Raw genomic sequence first — 18,179 nt, forward strand, 5'->3', positions numbered from 1 at the left:
GAAGACGGGGTTATGGACGATAAAAAAGTTCACCAGTCTGGATAAGTGTTGCCTCTAGTAAAGTATCATGGGGTTTTTAAGGTTTTATTAATTAGGGTTTTACATAGTCATGTGGTTGTAGGTGTTTTAAAGGATCATCTGAAGTTGGATTCAGATATGATCGCAGACATAATACTATCGATGGTGAAAGTGGATTCAAGAACTGCTGTGTCAGTTTTAATTGCAAATAGTCGTAGCAAATTTAACTACACGCATTCGTACCGTAATGCATGGATAGCAAAGCAGAAGGCTTTGGAGATAATACACAATGGGTGGGACACATCATACAACGAGGTAAGATAGTAGTGTCAGGTGCTGGAGAGATACGTCTCAGGTTGCATAATAGATCTGAAAATGGAGCCTACATACCACAACGATTTCTTGCTTCGTGGATGCCGAGTCTTCCGCCGTCTGTTTTGGACCTTCAAAGAATGCTCTGAAGCATTTCAATATTGCAAGCTATTAGTACAAGTAGATGGTACCTTTATGTATGGTAGATATACCCATCAACTATTGTTGGTTATGGTACAGGATAGTAATCGGAGGATCCTTCCAATTGCGTTTACAATAACACTGAGGGAGAAAGTAGACGACTATGATTTTTTTCTGTCTAGGTTGAGAAGGCATGTCTGCCCCCAACTTGATATATGCATTATCTTGAATCAATGAACTAAAATATATCTCCAATTGAACGACAGGGAAGCCTCTGAGACTGCACACATTATCGGTACTGTTTAAGGCACGTTGCGTCCAACTACTACCAGCAATATTCCTCTACCGCTGAGCGATCACAAGTGACCAAAATGGGTATGTAATCACCACCAATATTATTTGGTTTGTAATATTCCGTTTGTTTTTATATTCTTTGGTATTCAATTGTCATTGTCAACTTCTACTGACAGGGTACGAGATCATGAAGGATTGTTTTCATGAAATGTTGGAAATCTTATGGTAAACTAACTCGGTAGGGGCACGGTACCTCACTAATATACCCTTCAATCAGTGGACACAATCCTACGATGGTGCTCTATGATATGACCACTAACTTAAACCTAGTGGAATGCATCAATTCTGTTTTAACTGTAACATGCCATTTGTTGATAACCTCGATTGTTAAAGAGACATACTTTCGTTTGATGGAACTGTTCCCAAAGCGAGCGGCGAGTTATGCTGGGCAAATACAGGGATGCCATGTATGGTGCCCGGTGGTACTGGAACAAATTAAAAAGGAAAAGGCACGAGCCAACTGCATACACGCAGTTTGTCACTCGCGCGACAACCTATGGTTTCGGGTAACGGAGTTCGACAGACCGAACCAAGGTATTTTCGGGTGACAGTACCATGTACACCTAAGAAATAGGACTTGCAATTGTGAAAGATTTGACACACTTCGTTTTCCATGCGGTCATGCAATTTTAACTTGTATCAATCTTTGTTTGTATCCTATGAACTTTGTCGATGAAGTGTATAAATTAGAAAACTTGTACAACGTGTGGAATTCCCACCAGTCCTAGATGAACGTAAGTGGCCGCCTGTATCGTTTGCTCCGTTTAAGTTGTTACCCGATAGAAGATTGCATTGCAAACCAAAAGGTTGACCCATGTTGACTCGAATACGTGACAACATGAATATTTGAGACAGGCCAAACAAACTGAGGTTATGAAGGTGGTGTAGGAACCCGGGCCATATAATGTGTAACAACCCGTTTTTAGTAGTGTCAGAAACAATGATTTTGGGACCAAAATTCCAATGAGTAAATTATTATTTTAATGTTTATTTAATGTCTACGAGATTATATTAAGGTCGTACTAAAGTTTCGCTAAGAAATTTTGAAATTTAAATGGTTAATTAGGTAAAAAGGACTAAATCGTAAAAGGTAAAAAAGTTGAGTTCTATTAGATAAAGGGGTCAATTGGTTATGGAAATGAAATTTAATGAACTTGAGTGGTAAATATGTCATATTTAAAGTTATTGGATGTACATGGATAGGTTTTATTGAAATTTTTAATTAGTAATAAGGTTATATGGTAATTTGGTAAATAAAAGAAAAAACTAAGTAAATAAAACATAAAATAAAGATGATATCTTCTTTATTTTGTTTCAAACCCTAAAAATAGCCATTGGAGAAGAAGTGTTACTTGATCAAGCTTAGTTTGATGCATGTTGGTGAATTCAAGCCATATTTTTAATGATTTTTATGTTTTTGTAATAGTTTTAGCTTAATCTAGCTAGCTCGGGGGTTAATTTGCAAAATTTTGCAAAGTTAGAAGGATTTTTCATGGATTTTTTTATTATGTTTTGATGTTAGTTGAAGGGTTATTTATCTTTGTTGTAAAATAAACATGTTTTGTTAAGTGATTTTTGTTGAATTATGGAAATAGGGATTAAATTGTTAAAAGTATAAATTCTTGAGTTTTGTTGTGAATTGTTGATAATTATGAGTTGTTTCAAGGTCCCTAGTAACATTGGTTAAGTTGGATTTAAGCTAAAATGAACTATATTCAAGTTATGAGCTTAATGACTAAATTGTGAAAAGTTAAAATGTGAGGGGAAATTAGTAATTTTGCATAAATATGAATTATAGATTAAATTGAATTCTAGAAGTACTTAATTGATTGAAATTATCCATTTAGATCAAGATAAACCACCATCGGGCTTAAATCGAGAAAAAGCTAAAGCTTCGGATTAGTTCGACTTTACTTCTATGCCATATTTACGTAAAAATTATAAAAAATATTAAGTTAAAATATAATAATGAAATAAAAAAAACAATATTAAAATTTATTCTTACCATTTGTAATTGGTTGGCGGATATGTGCTTGTTATCAAGACGGATTAAAGATCCGACCATTGCTAAATTATGTTGAACAGGAATAATTTTTTTAAAAGAATCTTGAAAATATTAATAAAAAAAATAGAATTTAGGAAAAAAAATAAGAGAGAATTTGAGAGATTTTTGAGAGCTGATTGAGAAATTTGAGAGATTTAAGAGAGAATTGTGAGAAATGTGAATGAGAAGAAGGTGTGGGGGGTTTATAGTTTTTTTAAACCGTTTTAACATTTGGAAGTGATTGTTGAGGGGGGGAGCACGCTGAATTGAACGCGTTTTATTGATCAAAAGGAAAAAAGCACTAAGCTAGACGTGCCTTTCTAACTTTCTTTTGAAAACTACATCAATTAAACACATTTTTGTAAAATTGACCTATTTCCATAACTTTCAACAAAATTTAACCACTTCCGTTATTATTTTAAAAATTGGCTTCTTCTGATATTTTACCCATGTTCCTAAAAATAAAAATAGTTTAAATAAAATGAAAGCGAGAAAAAAAGAGTAAGAAATAGTATTAAAGAGAAAGAGAGAAGATGTAATTGATTGAATCAACGAAATAGCATTGGGATTTAGGGTCGGGTGATCCGTCTTTTGAATTTTGACCCGAGGATGACGGGAAAAAAATTCAAAATTATATATTAAAAGAATAGCGGTTCCTTCTCTTGAAATTTGGCGCTTTATTTCCAGTCATTTCTCCAAAGAAGGAAAGGGAAAATCAGTAGACCAAATACCGCCCACCGGCCTCCGAAACAACGCCGCTGCAAATTGAACTATTAGAGTAAAAAGAACAATGGTTATGCTCCGGCAGCAACAACAGTCACGGAAGAGATCTTCCTCTTCCTTTGTCCCTTCTTGTCCTCCGCCCAAAATCCCCAAACCTCAAAACGACATCGGCACTGCCGTTGATGCTGTTGAGAAGATGGTTTCGATCTTAGCTGAGGGCGGTTGTACCTTGGTAAACCCGTTGGGCCCGCCCTCCCTTCCTTCAGATCCCTACAAGCTCCGCCGCCAGCTCTCCCGCCTCTTTTCTTCTACTGACGATCGCTCCGTTTTTCTATCTGGTTTCTCTTCTTACATTCAGTCTTCCTCCAATCTTCGCAGGTCTGTTCACTCTTTTTCCAATTGCTAACTTAAAATTTTTCGTTTTTGCTTCCCCGTTTACATGCATAATCTATCTGTTGCCTAGCTTTTTAACTTATCGTACTGAATTTTCTTTTAGTTTTTGGCTTTATTATTTCTTTTGGATTTTAGGACCAATCAGTTACTCTATCCTTCTATGTATATGTTTTCTTGAGAATAAAATGAGATTCAGTTGGAAGGTGTTTTAAGGTTTTCGCATTGCTTACTCCATTGGTATTTATGACCAAATGCCTCATTTTTCCTACAAATTAAATGCTTTCAGGGTTCTCATGTCTTCAAACGGAAGTAATTTTGGTCCCGCTAGAAGTGAAAGCTTAGTCCGGCACCTCTTGCTGGTTGCACCGATCCAATTAGACCTCCAAATTATGCTCCTTGAGAAACTTCCTGAATATTTTGATGTAGTTCCTGGAGATTCCCAAACATCATTGTCCCTTGAAGATGATGTTTCTAGGCTTATCATTAATCAGTTTCGATGGCTTGATTTTGTTGTTGATCCTAGTTCCTTCACCGATAAGTTATTGCAAGTTCTTTCCATTTGTCCTTTACACTTTAAGAAAGAGATAATTGGATCATTGCCTGAGATCATTGGTGATCAAAATAACAAGACTGTAATTGATTCCCTTGAGCAAATGCTTCATGAGGACCCATCTGTAATTGTTCCTGTGCTCGATTCTTTTTCAAATCTTAATTTGGATGATCAGTTGCAAGAACAGGTTTATTCTCTTCTGTTTAGTTTTTCCACTACGTGGTTTACTTGATTTTTATTTTATTTATTTTAATGTTCTATCAAATAATGCGATTTCTTATAAGTGGTAACAAATCTGCATAGTAGTTATTGCAAGGTTAATGCAAATGAAACTTTCTGCTCTTCAGCATAGAAGACAACGATAGATCTTGGATTCAATAGTTTGTCTTCTTGTCCTACAAAAATACAGCTATTTAATGCAGCGCAAGTAATCAGTCGTTCAGGGTCTTTTGTTCAATATTACACCTGAAATAAAATACAGGATTGGAATTGAGTATTGAATGTTACAATTCAGTTCTTTTATAGTCGTAGATAAGTTAGAAGCTTATGTCTGTTTGGTTACCCAGAGTGAGGTAATTGTAGTTATGGTAGACAAGCTGTGCTCCTGGGTTTAGCAGTTAAGTTGAATTAAGGATCATTAGCACAAAGGCTGTTGAGTTCGGTAATTGAGGTTTCGAAGGAGGAGGGAAAATGCCTAGGTGATTTCACTTTGTGTTCTCTAGGCACTCACAGCTATAAAAGGTATTCAACTTCACCTGAATTCACTCAGTATTTGATACAGAAACCTTCTTATTGTGTCTTCTAAAGTTAGAAGGCTAGGTCAGGCTATACATAGACCACCTTTGGCTTGCAAGAACAAAGACAGTTCCAAACGGGTTCACCATACATAATATTAGTACACCAATGTGAGGCCCCTGAAATATCCAATACGCTCATTTCTAGGAAGACTTGAATTTACAGGAATGTCTAAACCAAAACCAAACCATTGAACAAAAACTTAAACTGAACCAGCCACAAGTAACATTAAACCTAGATCTGCAGAGGAGTCCCAAATAGTGACCTTAATCAGCCTTCTTTGCCATTATTACACTTTTTATTTGATCCTTCCAGTAATTTCATCAAATGTATATTGCCTTTTGTTTTTTGTATTTCTACTTGTTGATGTGAAAATATGTAATGCCATTAGCTCAATTGAATATTCTCTAACAAATATATAAATATTTTCCTTTCAAGTGGCTTTTTGACCTTTATTGACTGGAGAAACTTGACTTGAGCCCTCTTCTTTTCATCATTCTAATACAATTTTTAGCAGCCGATGAAAATTTTAAGGTGCTATGTAGCTCTTGCTTTGATATCTAATTTAATTCTCTTTCTTTACATTGAAGGTCATAACCATAGCACTATCATGCATTAGAACAATTGATGCGGAGCACATGCCCTGTCTGCTTCGATTTTTACTGCTCTCTGCCACACAACTAAATGTTCGAAGAATAATCTCACAGATACGTGAGCATTTAAAGTTTGTTAGGACACCGCATAATCGCACAATGCAAAAAAATAAACTCAAAGGGAAGTTGGTTGTTGACAACACAGAGGCATCCGTTCTAGATGCTTTGAGATCTAGCCTTCAATTTAAGAGTGTAAGTAATTTATCCTCTTTCCTATTTGACAATACATGTTTTTATATCCTCTTTTCTTATTTGACAATTTATGGTTTTAATTTGATACGCTCTTTTATATCTACACATTACCTATAGCTACTCTGTCAAGAGATTATGAAGGAATTGAATGGCCTTGAAAAACCTCGAGATCACAAAGTAATCGACATGTGGCTGCTTATACTATTGTACACAAACGGTGAGTCCATGCGAAAAAGCGTTGAAAAGGTGTTTAAGAAGAAAATTGTTGAAGGTTGCATTCAAGAAGTTATGCTTGATCAATGCATTCGTGGGAACAAGGAACTCGCACAGGTATATGTTGCTATTCTTCGGCTTTAAGATCATTCCAATTTTGCTGAATATATTCCAGAAACTCATCTGATTGCATCTTTTTTTTTTCTTAGGAATATTTCCTGTCCTTCCTTTCTTTATCTGAGTATATATTGGCTTGCAAAGAACAAAAGGCAAGGGATTTTGGCATTTACATGTATACTCTTCTTTTTGAAGAGTTTGCTGATACTTATTCAAGACAGGAAGTAAGCATCAATATATTCCTTTCTCTGAAGATTAGGTTCATTTTCTCCAAGAGACTTTCATGTGGCTTTGTGCAGGTTCTTGGTGCACTAGTTACTCATGTGGGCTCTGCTGTTAGTTTTGAAGTTACTTCTGCTCTTCAGATTATGGCTTCACTTGCCTCAAAACATGCAAGGGAACTGATTCCACTTTCTTATCATATAAATGGTAGCTAAGTTTTTGCTTTCAGATTTTCTTTATCTTTTGCTGCTATTGTGTTCTTCATTAGTTTAATGTTATTCTCAGGAATCTTGGACTACTTGGAGGGATTGACTGTAGAAAATCTTTATAAGGTTTATTGCTGCTCATTATATTTTTGATCTTTTAAGCTTTATAAGGACAAAGTTGTACGTGGAAGTGTCATTAACATTCAGTCAGTGTAGGTTTATGAGGTCTTCAGCCATATGGCACTGCTAGCTCGCTCTAGTGCTGACTGTTTGGGCTCTTCCATTGCAAATGAACTTTTTATTATTGTTCGGAAGCAGGTATCTGGCACCAGCATGGCTCTTGAGAATAGAGTGCTTTGAACATTGACTTTTAGTGCAATTTTTGGATTGTATCTCTTAATTTTCTGTGCTGTAGATTTAAGTGGAGGATCTTAGCAATGGAAGTTACTTTGACTAGCATTACCTTCAATTGGGCAGGTTGGCCATCCGGATCTGAAGTACAAAAAGATGGGTCTAATTGGAACCTTAAAAATAGTTTCATGTCTAGGGGTTGAAAGTAATGTCACTTCATCATCACCATTTCAGGTAGCACCTAGTATCAGTGTATCCCCTATCTGTGGCTCTTGGTTATTATATGGCTATTTAGTTGTTGATCACTTGATCGTACTTAAAGATTGCAGCACATTATTATAACTGCACATACTACATGTGGCATGTTGTGATCTTGAAGGTAAATTGCGGTTTTCTTTTTCCTTTAATCATGTCTGTTGTTTATCCTTCATTCCTGAAGACTGGTTAGAAGCAAAACAAAAGCAGAAACCTGCTGAAAATTGACAAAAACTTTTATCTTGACACATCACAAGCTACTGTAAAAGTTTCTTTCCAGGAGGTTGATGGTTTGAATAATTGCTTCGGCTGGGCATTACTGGCATTAAAACTGGTAGTCAGAAAGTCTATGTTACAGCTTGGGGTGACTGAATGCATTTGACAATGCATATGAGAAGATATGATGTAAATTGATAGTTCCACTGTTACTGGTGCCAGTAAATCCACAAGCAGTCTGAAGAACATAGTTTTTTCATTAGTTACAAGAAACTTTTTAATGACTCAAAAAAATGAACAAGTGCATCTTGAGTCTAGACCATTATATGGATGTTAAAGTAGTGCATCAAAAGTATGGAGATCAATAGTTGTGCTTGAAACAATTAAAACCCATTTCTTCCAATGTTTCAGACCATAATAAAAGCTAAGATATGAGTGAAGTTGTGGTCTCTGGATAAGGTATATAGAAAAGTCTCCATGTCTCGTCTGCAGCCACATTTTAAAAGGGAGTCAACAGCTTCTCTAGGATAGAAAATAATTGCACCAAGGCCACCTTAGTGGACAGAACAGTTCAAACAGTTTGGATGGATCCTAGTTGAAGAATAGTTGTGCATATTAAGAAGAGAGCAGAAACTGAAATTGAATCTACCTACAATTTTCAAATTCTTTCTCTTCTGGAACTATTTTACTGTGTATTGCTCTGTTCTTGTCTATGTTTGATTTTTATTGTTTTTCAAGTACTTATAAGTGTTGATCGTGAAATCCTTTCTCGTGCTTTCAGCTAACAGGAAAATATAGGAAACTTCTTGTCATTCTCTTTCCCTGTTGAGTAGCTTAGGATGTTTGATTTGACCTTTACTGTTCATTCACCTTTCTGAGACCTCAAATTTTATTATCTTGAGCAAACAGAAATCAAATGCTGAGGAGGCTGTGGAGCTCCTTGAAACTGGCTTAGAATCTTGCAAACAATCATGCTTGTCATTGATCTTCTTTTACGATGAACTGACTGCAATTTTAGAAAGTACAACTCTTCACCCTATTATCATGGATTGGTGAGACAACTTCAACAATCTATTATTATTGTCATGTAGATTGCAAGTTTTAAGGATTTAGGAAGATAATAAAACTATTAATTGCATGTGCGAAAGTTGTCTTTTGCAGGATTGGCAAGCATTTAGGAGAATTTGAATCTATATTTCTGTCTGATCTTGATGGTGGGCAGTTGCCTAGCAGGATCCCATATTGCGGTTTAGAAGGTAGGTTTAAAAATGCTGTCTGTGCTTGCCTGAAGTTTTATGTAAATTCATGATAGACTATAGTCTATTCTTTCTACTTTTTACTTCTTTAGGGGAGCTATGGATGAACTTGGACGGTGAAATGTCTCCTATTTGTCTGAACATTCTGCCATTGGCTTCTTCTTCTCAGTAATGTTTTTTAATGCTTTCGCTTGAATCTGAATGTCCTCCTTAGAGATTGGGTATAGTGAACTTGGAATCTTCTCTTGCAGAAATGCTTCTTTGCAATTTCTTCCTGCTAACTTCCATTTACTATCAACCGTAAGTGTATACTGTTTTAGTCATCAGAAGTATTATAAAAGAAAGCTTTCTAATAAATTGATATCAATGACAGGTTGAACGGTTGACGAACCAAGGATCTCTTGGTGGAATTGATGCATTACTTGGCTGTCCTATGCTACTTCCCTCGTCTAAGGTCAGATCAAGCATAACACTCACGACCATCATATTGTTTCACCATTGAGTCTCAGAGTTTCATGATGCTATTGCATTAAAAATGCTTTTCTCAGTGTGATTTTCCTCTATGTAATAGCTATTGTTTGAGTTAGATCCTTAACATTTTAATCTTCTGTATACAATTGTGATTTGTTCATGAAGTTTGCCAAGTATTGGAAAACTTCAGAACTAATACAACTTTCTATGATTTAAAACTATTTTATGTCAACCTCTTAAGTGTTTATCCACACTGTTTTACTTAAGAGGACAGTTGTTTTCTTCTCATTTCTTCTATGACTTAAAAGTTGTGAATATTTTTGTTTCCTATCCTATGGTACTTAAAATTATGTTGATCTTTCTTAGCTCTCTATTTTTATTTTATTGTTCATATTTTTTTATTGGACCATTTTTCTGACATGGACTCCTTTTCTACTATGCCAGTACTTCTTAGAAGCTGAATGGCAGTCTCTGACAGGAAAGCAGAAACAGATTATTTGTCTCTCTCTTTATTATGCAATGAACTGGATAAGGGAACTGGTGAATAGTTTACTCTGAGATGTTGATTTTAAGTAACATGTTTGTTAAACATGCAATTGAGGTTTATAGCTCTTCCACTGCTACAGCTCAATGCCTTCTGCACACAAGTAGATGGGAGATTTGAATGCATAAGTCAGACCTCAAAGGATGACATAATGCAGAAGCTATTAAAGCGAATGAGGAACCTAGTGTAAGTCATCAAATCCTCACTCCTTGCTAGTTTGTCCATTATCCTTAAATCAGATTAAGATATAAGGAGAGACCAAGGGCAATTATGCTGGCAGGTTTCATGTGAAATATAATTTCACCGGGATTGAAAAAAACCGCATTGGATGAAGGTATACTAAAAAAGGGGATCTTATCTTATATCAGGAGAAAAAGGAGAGATGTTGGCCCTCACCTGACATAGAATGTAGTAAGCTAGTTACGATGCTTCTATAAGGAAGAAGTTGGTTTTCCCAACTTAGCAAGCCTCCCTTCACAAGAGGAGAGGCTAAGGCTGGCTTAAGCACATTTTTGGTTTAGTGTTCTCATTTAGGTTTTGCTCGTGTTTGGTTGCTAAAAAACATGGCAACCTTTTAGCGGCAGTCTTTTCTCCTTATCCAGTCAATTGAGGATTTAAGAATAATCACGAACAAAATTGGTGTGTAGTGGATCTATGAAATTTTAACTATTTGCCCAACTAAGTAATACAAGTCATGTTTTAGTGTATGGAAATGTAACTATGTTGAGGTTCTTGGTAGCCTAATTCATTATTACGAATTACAGCTTCTTTGGTTTATCCTTTGGGGTGTCGCATATCATATCGTATTATGAACTAATTCTATATACTGATGGTAAGAACCAGCTGGCTGTTGATGCAGATTTCTCGAAAGCTTGTTAAGTCATTCCATCAGAATGTGTCCTGTAACACTACCTCAGCTCCATCTTCGAGTGGAGCATTGTGGATCAGCATTCATAAACCAACCAAACCATGTGGGGAATAAAGAAAAGAAGAATGAGCCTAAGATGACACCTGAATCCACATCTCCAAACAAAAGGAAGCATAAAAAGACTTCAAAGACCTCAGCAATTGGTACAGATGGAAACCTACACCAGCAAACATTGTTTGATGTGTTGAGGAAAGCAGGAGCAGTGACAAGCCAAGAGGTACCAGATAAGGTTTCTTCAAAAGATATGGCAACCTCAACATCAGTGGATCACAATTCTCATGTCTTTAATGAGTCAGTGCTTATAGAAGTTTCTCCAGTTTCCCAAGCTCTGGAATCACAGAAATTTAGGTTCAGGCCTCTTCTATTGGAATGCTTTTCCATTTTGACTTTTTCAAAGGTGTGTCTCCTTACAGTTTAACTCTCAACTATTGCACAGTTCCTTTAAATTTTGTGTTAGAATGTGGCATTTGACTGGCCAATGCATAATCATTTGTTGTATGTGATTTACATAATCTTGGGACTCAGTAAAGATAATTCATCTGAACTTCTCATGGCCTACGTTCCTGTCTCCGTTTCAAGTGCCTTTAGAATAATATGTTTGTTAACCTTTTTTATGTGCTAATTAAGTTGTTTGCTCATTGCTTGTTGACCTAGCAGGTGTAGCATTTAGTCCTAAAATATCAAAATGCAATTTTACTTAATGAGGCCTATTTTTCTTGTTTTCTATTAAAAGAATGATCATAGTCAAATGTGACTTTTCAAATGTAGGACCATGACACCTGTTGCTCTGACCCTGTGGCTGAGGTATATTTTTCATGTAGTTCTTTCTTTCCTTCAAATCATATAAATAAAATGATTAGGTGACATGTAGAAAACTTGTTATTTCTGGACAGTTGCCCCTATACCTGTACCTTATTCATGATCTTCAACACAAACTGGATTACTTTGCTTCTCCGACCAAACAATGTTCCTCAAGGAACATTATTGCTGCTGCTGTTACCAGGATGACATTGGATGAATTTCTTAGCAAAATTAGACCACTCTTTCAAAGTCTTAAGAGTAACTTAGACAGTTCGTTCTGTATTCTTAAAGAAGGAGAAGGTAACATGATAGTTTCATTTTGTTGCCAACACCATGTCTTCTATATTCTTGTAGTCTTAACAAATGTATTGTAGGTAACAAAACTTGTCAAGAACACTGGAAGTTTCAATCCACTGCTGCTGGCAACCCAGATTTAACCAATGTTGTGCCATCAAATTCTTCAATTTCTACTATGGTGTTTAAGGAAATACTTAATTGTTTCAGTAAGGTGAATTCTTTTACTCACCTTTACCTTTGAGTGTACATACATGTCTGTGCGGCACTTTCCATCTTGACAACTGATGCTTTTATTTGGTTTATGTTTCGATAGAAAAATTTCTTTTCTGAAAAAGTTGTATTCTACCCCTAAAATAGTTTTTCCTCGAACAGATGCTAAACCTTTCTGAAGTTCAAAGGTACAGATCAGTTCTTTCAGATCTCCTTGAGGCCTTTCAGCCTGATAAAGCATTAGATTCTGGTTCCTTAGATGTGCACCCTTGTCCTTCACCTGGTACAATAGAATATTTGTATCTTGGTGCTTGTTCATTTGTAGAGTGTATCCTTGATGCAGGTGCAAAACTCTTGCCTTTATTCCGTTGTTCTTTTATGGTGCTTATTTATCCTTTCATTGTAGCTAATTTGTATCAGATTCTACTCCACAGTATGTTCTTTCTCCTTTATTCTGGCATCAGAGGCTCTTTTTACTTTGGAATCAGCTGTTACATCATTTCAGAAGGTCATGGATAAGTTGGATGGAGATGATAAAATCATACAGTCAGTGTTTCACCAGATCCTTCCTTTATTGCGTGGCAGACTTGCATCTTCTGCTAAGAAACTTTTGAAGCATAAATGGGACAATAAAAATCTTGAGAATGGCTGGAAGAACAAAGTGAGGCCAATTACATTATGTTTGATTGTGATTTCTTACTTTAGCATACCATGTAGTTATGCATATAGCTACTGAAATACATGCTGGTTTTTCCAGGGAGAAATGGTACAAAAGATACTGCGGACTTACTTAGAATATGATGAGTCAATTTCTGATTTGCTTGATGAGCTTGCCTGCACAATTTTGCCACAGGTATTTGACTTTGTTGAGTTGACATTTGTTGCAAGGTTAATAGTGTGCTTCAGAATTGTCCTTTAATGCTATGTTTATACATTAGGGATCTGCCAGTTTTTCTATGTACGTCCTCTGTCCTAGCAATAGAATTGCTCTTCCTCCTTAGAGAGTTAAGAGCAGGTGACTTACATGTGATGAAGGACAAGATCATGCTAGTTCTATTGGAAGTGTCGATAAAAGTTTGGATATCTGTTGCTGGCATTTTGTACAGGGATATGTTGGTCATTTCTTTTACTTCAATACTTTAACATTTGATCCTGCATTTTCTCATATTAAGGGGATAATGGTGTGGAATATAGTCATGCTTATTGAAGGATTATATTTTGGACATGTTTCATTAGTTTCCTATTATATTTTATTGGGTTCAATTGTAAATTTCAGTATCGAGGAAACTTTTAGTGAATTTGGAGTTATAATTTTTGTTTGATTTTTGTATTAATATTAACTTTTAAGGTGTAGCACTGTAGCCTATGAGTGTTCATCTTGACTTTTAGTTACAGATAATACTATTGGGTTCATTTTTATGGGTTAGTTAGCCTCACGAGTTAAAAGACACATTCAGGTGCAAAGTTTATACAAATAAGAAAAAGGGAGGTATGTGCATTACCTTCTCACAGTGAGTTTTAGTTCTCATACTTGTTTTAGTTTCATGTCATTTAAAATTGAACTGCCAATTTTAATAAAACACAACTGCATATTTTTTGCTACTTGTTTCTTTTTTCACACGCAGAAAATGGTTGCCACAATTCTGATTACGGATTATTGAGATCTAAATATTGATAAATTGGATTTCCTTGCCTAATTCTCTTTTCTTTCTGATTTCTACCCCAAATTTCTTTTATTTTCTCACAAGTTCCTGTCTTCTCATTTTCTTTGTCTCTTTTGTCTTACCATTGTTCTGGGTTATTGCATCTACTTAAGATTTAGTTTAAGATGACAATTTTAAGTTAGAATGAACCATGAGGGTCATTTGGCGTACAATTCTTATCAATTGAATCCATTTTCATTTGTATGTAGTACCACTAAAAGGGGATTTCTTTGTCAGGTCTCTCTTACAACAATGGCAGAAGATGAGGATTATGGTTTCCCAACTCTATGTTCTGCAACTTTCCTCTCATGGTACCGTGTGCTGGTAGGGTATCTTCTGTTTTCCAAGTTCTTTTCAAAGATTACTCTTATTGTTTCCCATCAAACATGTTGATTGAGGTTGGCCCTTTGTGCAGTTTGAAGTGAATCTCACAGTTCTTGGAAAATTGGTAAGCAGTAAATTTTGCTGCTTTGTTTCCATTGATCATAAGGGATAGAAAAGACTAGTGAAAAGTGTTGCAATTCTTATCCTTTTTCTCTCTTTGTAGGTTAAGGAAATTGTTCGCTTAGAGAAGGTTCGACCTGGTTTTCAACCTGTAAATGTTCACACACTTTTGATCAGGTTGCAAAAGAATGTTAATGTGGTTGTTGCACTAGTCAGCATGTGCAGAACCCATGACAAGGTAACCAAATAGAACTGTGGTTTTCTTTGCCAACATTACTTAGATACTAATTTCTAAATATGTATATTACATTCCCAGCCTTGAACCTTTTCCACCACTAGGGAAATTAGTCAAGTCTCTGATTTCTGTACATGAACGGCCTTCATTTCAGATTTGATTTTATGACATTTTCCTTTAGCTTTTCATTTGTTTTTGGCCTTCTTAATTTCTGTCACTTCTATAACATTGTTTTAGGAATTCTTTTGAGAGAATTTTATGATTGTATGAGAGAACACCAGGATCATGAAATCGCTCTCCTTTATCCATTTGGCATGTGTAATTCTATGGATTTAATATATTAGTGAAACTGTAGAACCCTTGTACTTTTTCATGACTATACTTTTTCTCAGATAAAAGTTCCCTAGAATAGTTTGTAAGAACTTTTATTGTTTCAGAGGTTTAGGAAAGTTGGGCACAGCTAGGTTTTGTTCAGTAAAAAGCTAAATGGCTGCTTATCCTAAATTGGAAGTGTATGTGGTGGTTAATCAATAGAAGTGCCTTTGCTTATTACAAAAATTTCTTGCTAACATGTCATGTAGTTAGTACCTCTTTATTGTTGCTATCCTTCAGGCAGTAATCTTGTTGACATGTGATGGCATAGGTCACCCTGCATGCCATGGCAGTCAAGTACGGTGGGAAATTCGTTGATTCCTTCCTTAAAGGTGGTTATATCTTAGAAATGAATATGGTCATTGATTGCTGTCTGCCCGAGCACTGACATCTTGGTATTGCAGCTTTTGACTTCTTGCAGGTTCACTTCCAAATGCATAATGAAGCCATACTTCTGTTGGTAAGATCAGATACAATTTTTTTCCCTGACATGCTTGGTTCAAGTTTGAAGCTTAGAAGAAAAGGCCTTATTACTTGTTCGTTTGATTAGGTGAAAGAACTTCAAAAGGCTACACGAACTATTCAGACCCTATGTTCTGAAGCCAAGGTGAGCCTTGCATATCAAATCCATTTGAGGCTTAGTCAGAAACATTGAAATGATAGCAGATTATATTGAATTGTCATATTTGGTACTTGAAGGGCTTGAAACAAACAGTCATCACTAGCAAAATACCTGCTACTAAAAGATCTTTGGAACGCTTTTTGTTTCGTGTCAAGGCTCTTCTCCATTCTACCTCTAACGGATGCACTTTCTGGATGGGTATGTACCGCATTATCTTATTTTTAGCTTCTTTTTTTTTTAAGGGAGTTGGGTACCTGGGTTTGGTTTAGAACACTACATTCTTCATATTTGGAACACTACTAAGCTTCATTGATATTTTTATTCTTTCTTGAAGAAGCGTATGCTCATTTAAACCAGTATAGAAGTTTTTAATTTTATTAATTATTATTACGTTAGTTTAAAACAAGTTAGGGTCAGATAAACAATTAGCCTTTGCTCTAGTACATCTTTAAAACTTCCGGGTTACTTGTGAAATTTATCTGGTCTAGCTCTTGAATCTGACTTAAAGAAAAGATTCATACAAAATTCTTATATTGGTGCTTTAAAATAGATGATGTATTCTTTCATCAATTTGGAGATAAATATTGTGACTTGCTGTCATATTTATTGCAAAATCAGTGTGATTTTACAAAATTCTTTGTTGGCTTTTTACTTTTTGAAAAATTAGATTCTCCGAAGGGTCAAAATGTTACTTCTGTTTAAGGCTTTAAATGTCTTATTTATATTCATTGAAGTCAAAACTGGCAATGATAGGATGAGTATGTCCCACTGAAATGGGATGATATTGTTAATCCCCGGCTGGATTTGTACTTATTTAGATATTTTATATATGTATGAGAAATGTTAGCCTATATTATTCCAACTTAGAAGTGAATGTCAGAGACGGATTTATGCTTAAAATGTGTATACTCAAGTTAAGATGGGTTTTATAGAAAAAAATTGTAACTGGTCTAGAAAAGTCAAAATGGTAATTAAATAATCCTCAACTGGTTTCTATAGTCACCGGTTAACCGGACCCATTAACTATTTATCACTACAACTGTGTATTTACAATTGCACAGTGAAATCTGATTTTGGCCAAACATAATATTTTGATAAGTGGGAGTACGGGTGGGGTGGGGTGGCCAAACGTAATTATATCATCCTATTGTAAACTCCAAGCTTCACATACTGAACAGAGAATAATATGTATATTCCTATCGTGCGTCTATCAAATATGGAATAAGATGACATAATCTAATTTTATCATCAAGTGCCACTCTAAATGCTTAGAATTGTTTCCAGTTTCCAATATATCTTTGTATTTACAGGTAATCTAAAACACAAGGATCTGAGGGGACAGGTGGTGAGCTCCCAGGCATATGTAGATGATGGAATTGACAGCATTGATGAAGATCCAGAGGGAGCTGTTGATGTGGATCCACAAGGTAGTGTTCCTTCTGCTAGTGAAAACAGTGAAAATGAATGAATAGTACTTTTATCCGTAAAATGCTTGTCAATTCATAGACCGTATGCTAACATAGACAATCATTCTATCTTTCCCTATTATTCTAAATAGATCAAGTTTCTTATATATAATTTTCCGCGGAAAATGATGTATAAGAAAGATGATTTTGTTATTAGTTAAAAAGTGTTTAGTGATTTCATTTCGTTGGTAGAAAATGAAATTAGGCAAGGGTTTCATTGTATCTTATGATTATTTGATTTATTATATGAATAACTTTTATCGAGTCCAAAGCTTCTTCACTGAAAAATGGGGATTATTTGTTCGAGTCGATAAATGATTTCCAGTTCAAGTATATTACATTATCTCTCCGAATTGATTACCATCGGAACGGAATAAACTAATATGAATGAAAATTTTTAATTAATTGTTTGAGTTCGGAAAGTTTAATGCTTAGTTTGGTCATAGATTGGGAGCAAACTCAATTTGCAAATACCAATATAGTTGACTTCAACCCTTCTGTTGTTTATATTTGATTTATTGTGGATTAGGTAGCAATCCATGAATACAATCCGTCTTTGAACTACATGGTTTGTGACACTTGAGAGTTTTTTATCCACGGAGGATGAGGTTCAATCAAAAATACAATATTAGAAACAAATGTAGTACTATTAAGGGATAAATCTTAAAATTATATATGAATTTGGATCAAATGTGTAATGTTATACATAAATTTCGATTTTGTGCAATTTTATATGAGTTTTTTATTTGATTAATTTTTACAAATCACTAACACAATTATCAATATAGAATCATGTTAGGATGACATGTTGTATATAGAAATAATTATATTTATTTAATATATAAAAAAATTGATATATTTATTTTTATAAATGTGTACAGTTGAATTAAAATCAAAGTTATACATTTAAATCAATCAAAATTTTATGTGCATGTACTAAATTAAAATTCATATATCAAATTATTCATTAAATCAAAATTTATGAATAGTTTTGAAATTTATCCCTACTATTAATTACATTCATTACATTTAAAAATGCTGTAAGGGTCTTGGAAAAAAAATTGCCTTAAAAGGT

At 35.0% G+C, this 18,179-nt stretch overlaps 1 protein-coding gene across 2 annotated transcripts; it reads left to right on the forward strand.

Moving 5' to 3' along the window:
- Positions 1-3,420: 3,420 nt before the first annotated feature.
- Positions 3,421-17,326, forward strand: LOC107956385 (Fanconi anemia group D2 protein homolog). 2 transcript variants are annotated; one of them, XM_041116536.1, is made up of 31 exons: positions 3,421-3,970; positions 4,272-4,722; positions 5,921-6,175; positions 6,293-6,505; positions 6,598-6,729; positions 6,805-6,934; positions 7,013-7,059; positions 7,150-7,251; positions 7,411-7,518; positions 8,665-8,807; positions 8,917-9,011; positions 9,104-9,179; positions 9,263-9,311; positions 9,385-9,465; positions 9,927-10,022; positions 10,109-10,212; positions 10,886-11,351; positions 11,723-11,758; positions 11,848-12,055; positions 12,130-12,263; positions 12,425-12,605; positions 12,697-12,923; positions 13,020-13,115; positions 14,203-14,289; positions 14,381-14,413; positions 14,513-14,647; positions 15,288-15,348; positions 15,421-15,476; positions 15,567-15,623; positions 15,716-15,836; positions 16,949-17,326. In XM_041116536.1, the coding sequence occupies exons 1-31, from the start codon at positions 3,660-3,662 to the stop codon at positions 17,104-17,106; spliced, it is 4,449 nt and encodes a 1,482-aa protein (XP_040972470.1). In that variant the 5' UTR covers positions 3,421-3,659; the 3' UTR covers positions 17,107-17,326. The 2 variants fall into 2 exon arrangements, with proteins under 2 accessions (XP_040972470.1, XP_040972471.1); XM_041116537.1 differs by lacking the exon at positions 7,150-7,251.
- The last annotated feature ends 853 nt before the right edge of the window (positions 17,327-18,179 follow it).

This window comes from Gossypium hirsutum, chromosome A07 (assembly GCF_007990345.1).
Source record: "Gossypium hirsutum isolate 1008001.06 chromosome A07, Gossypium_hirsutum_v2.1, whole genome shotgun sequence".
Taxonomy (NCBI): Eukaryota; Viridiplantae; Streptophyta; class Magnoliopsida; order Malvales; family Malvaceae; genus Gossypium; species Gossypium hirsutum.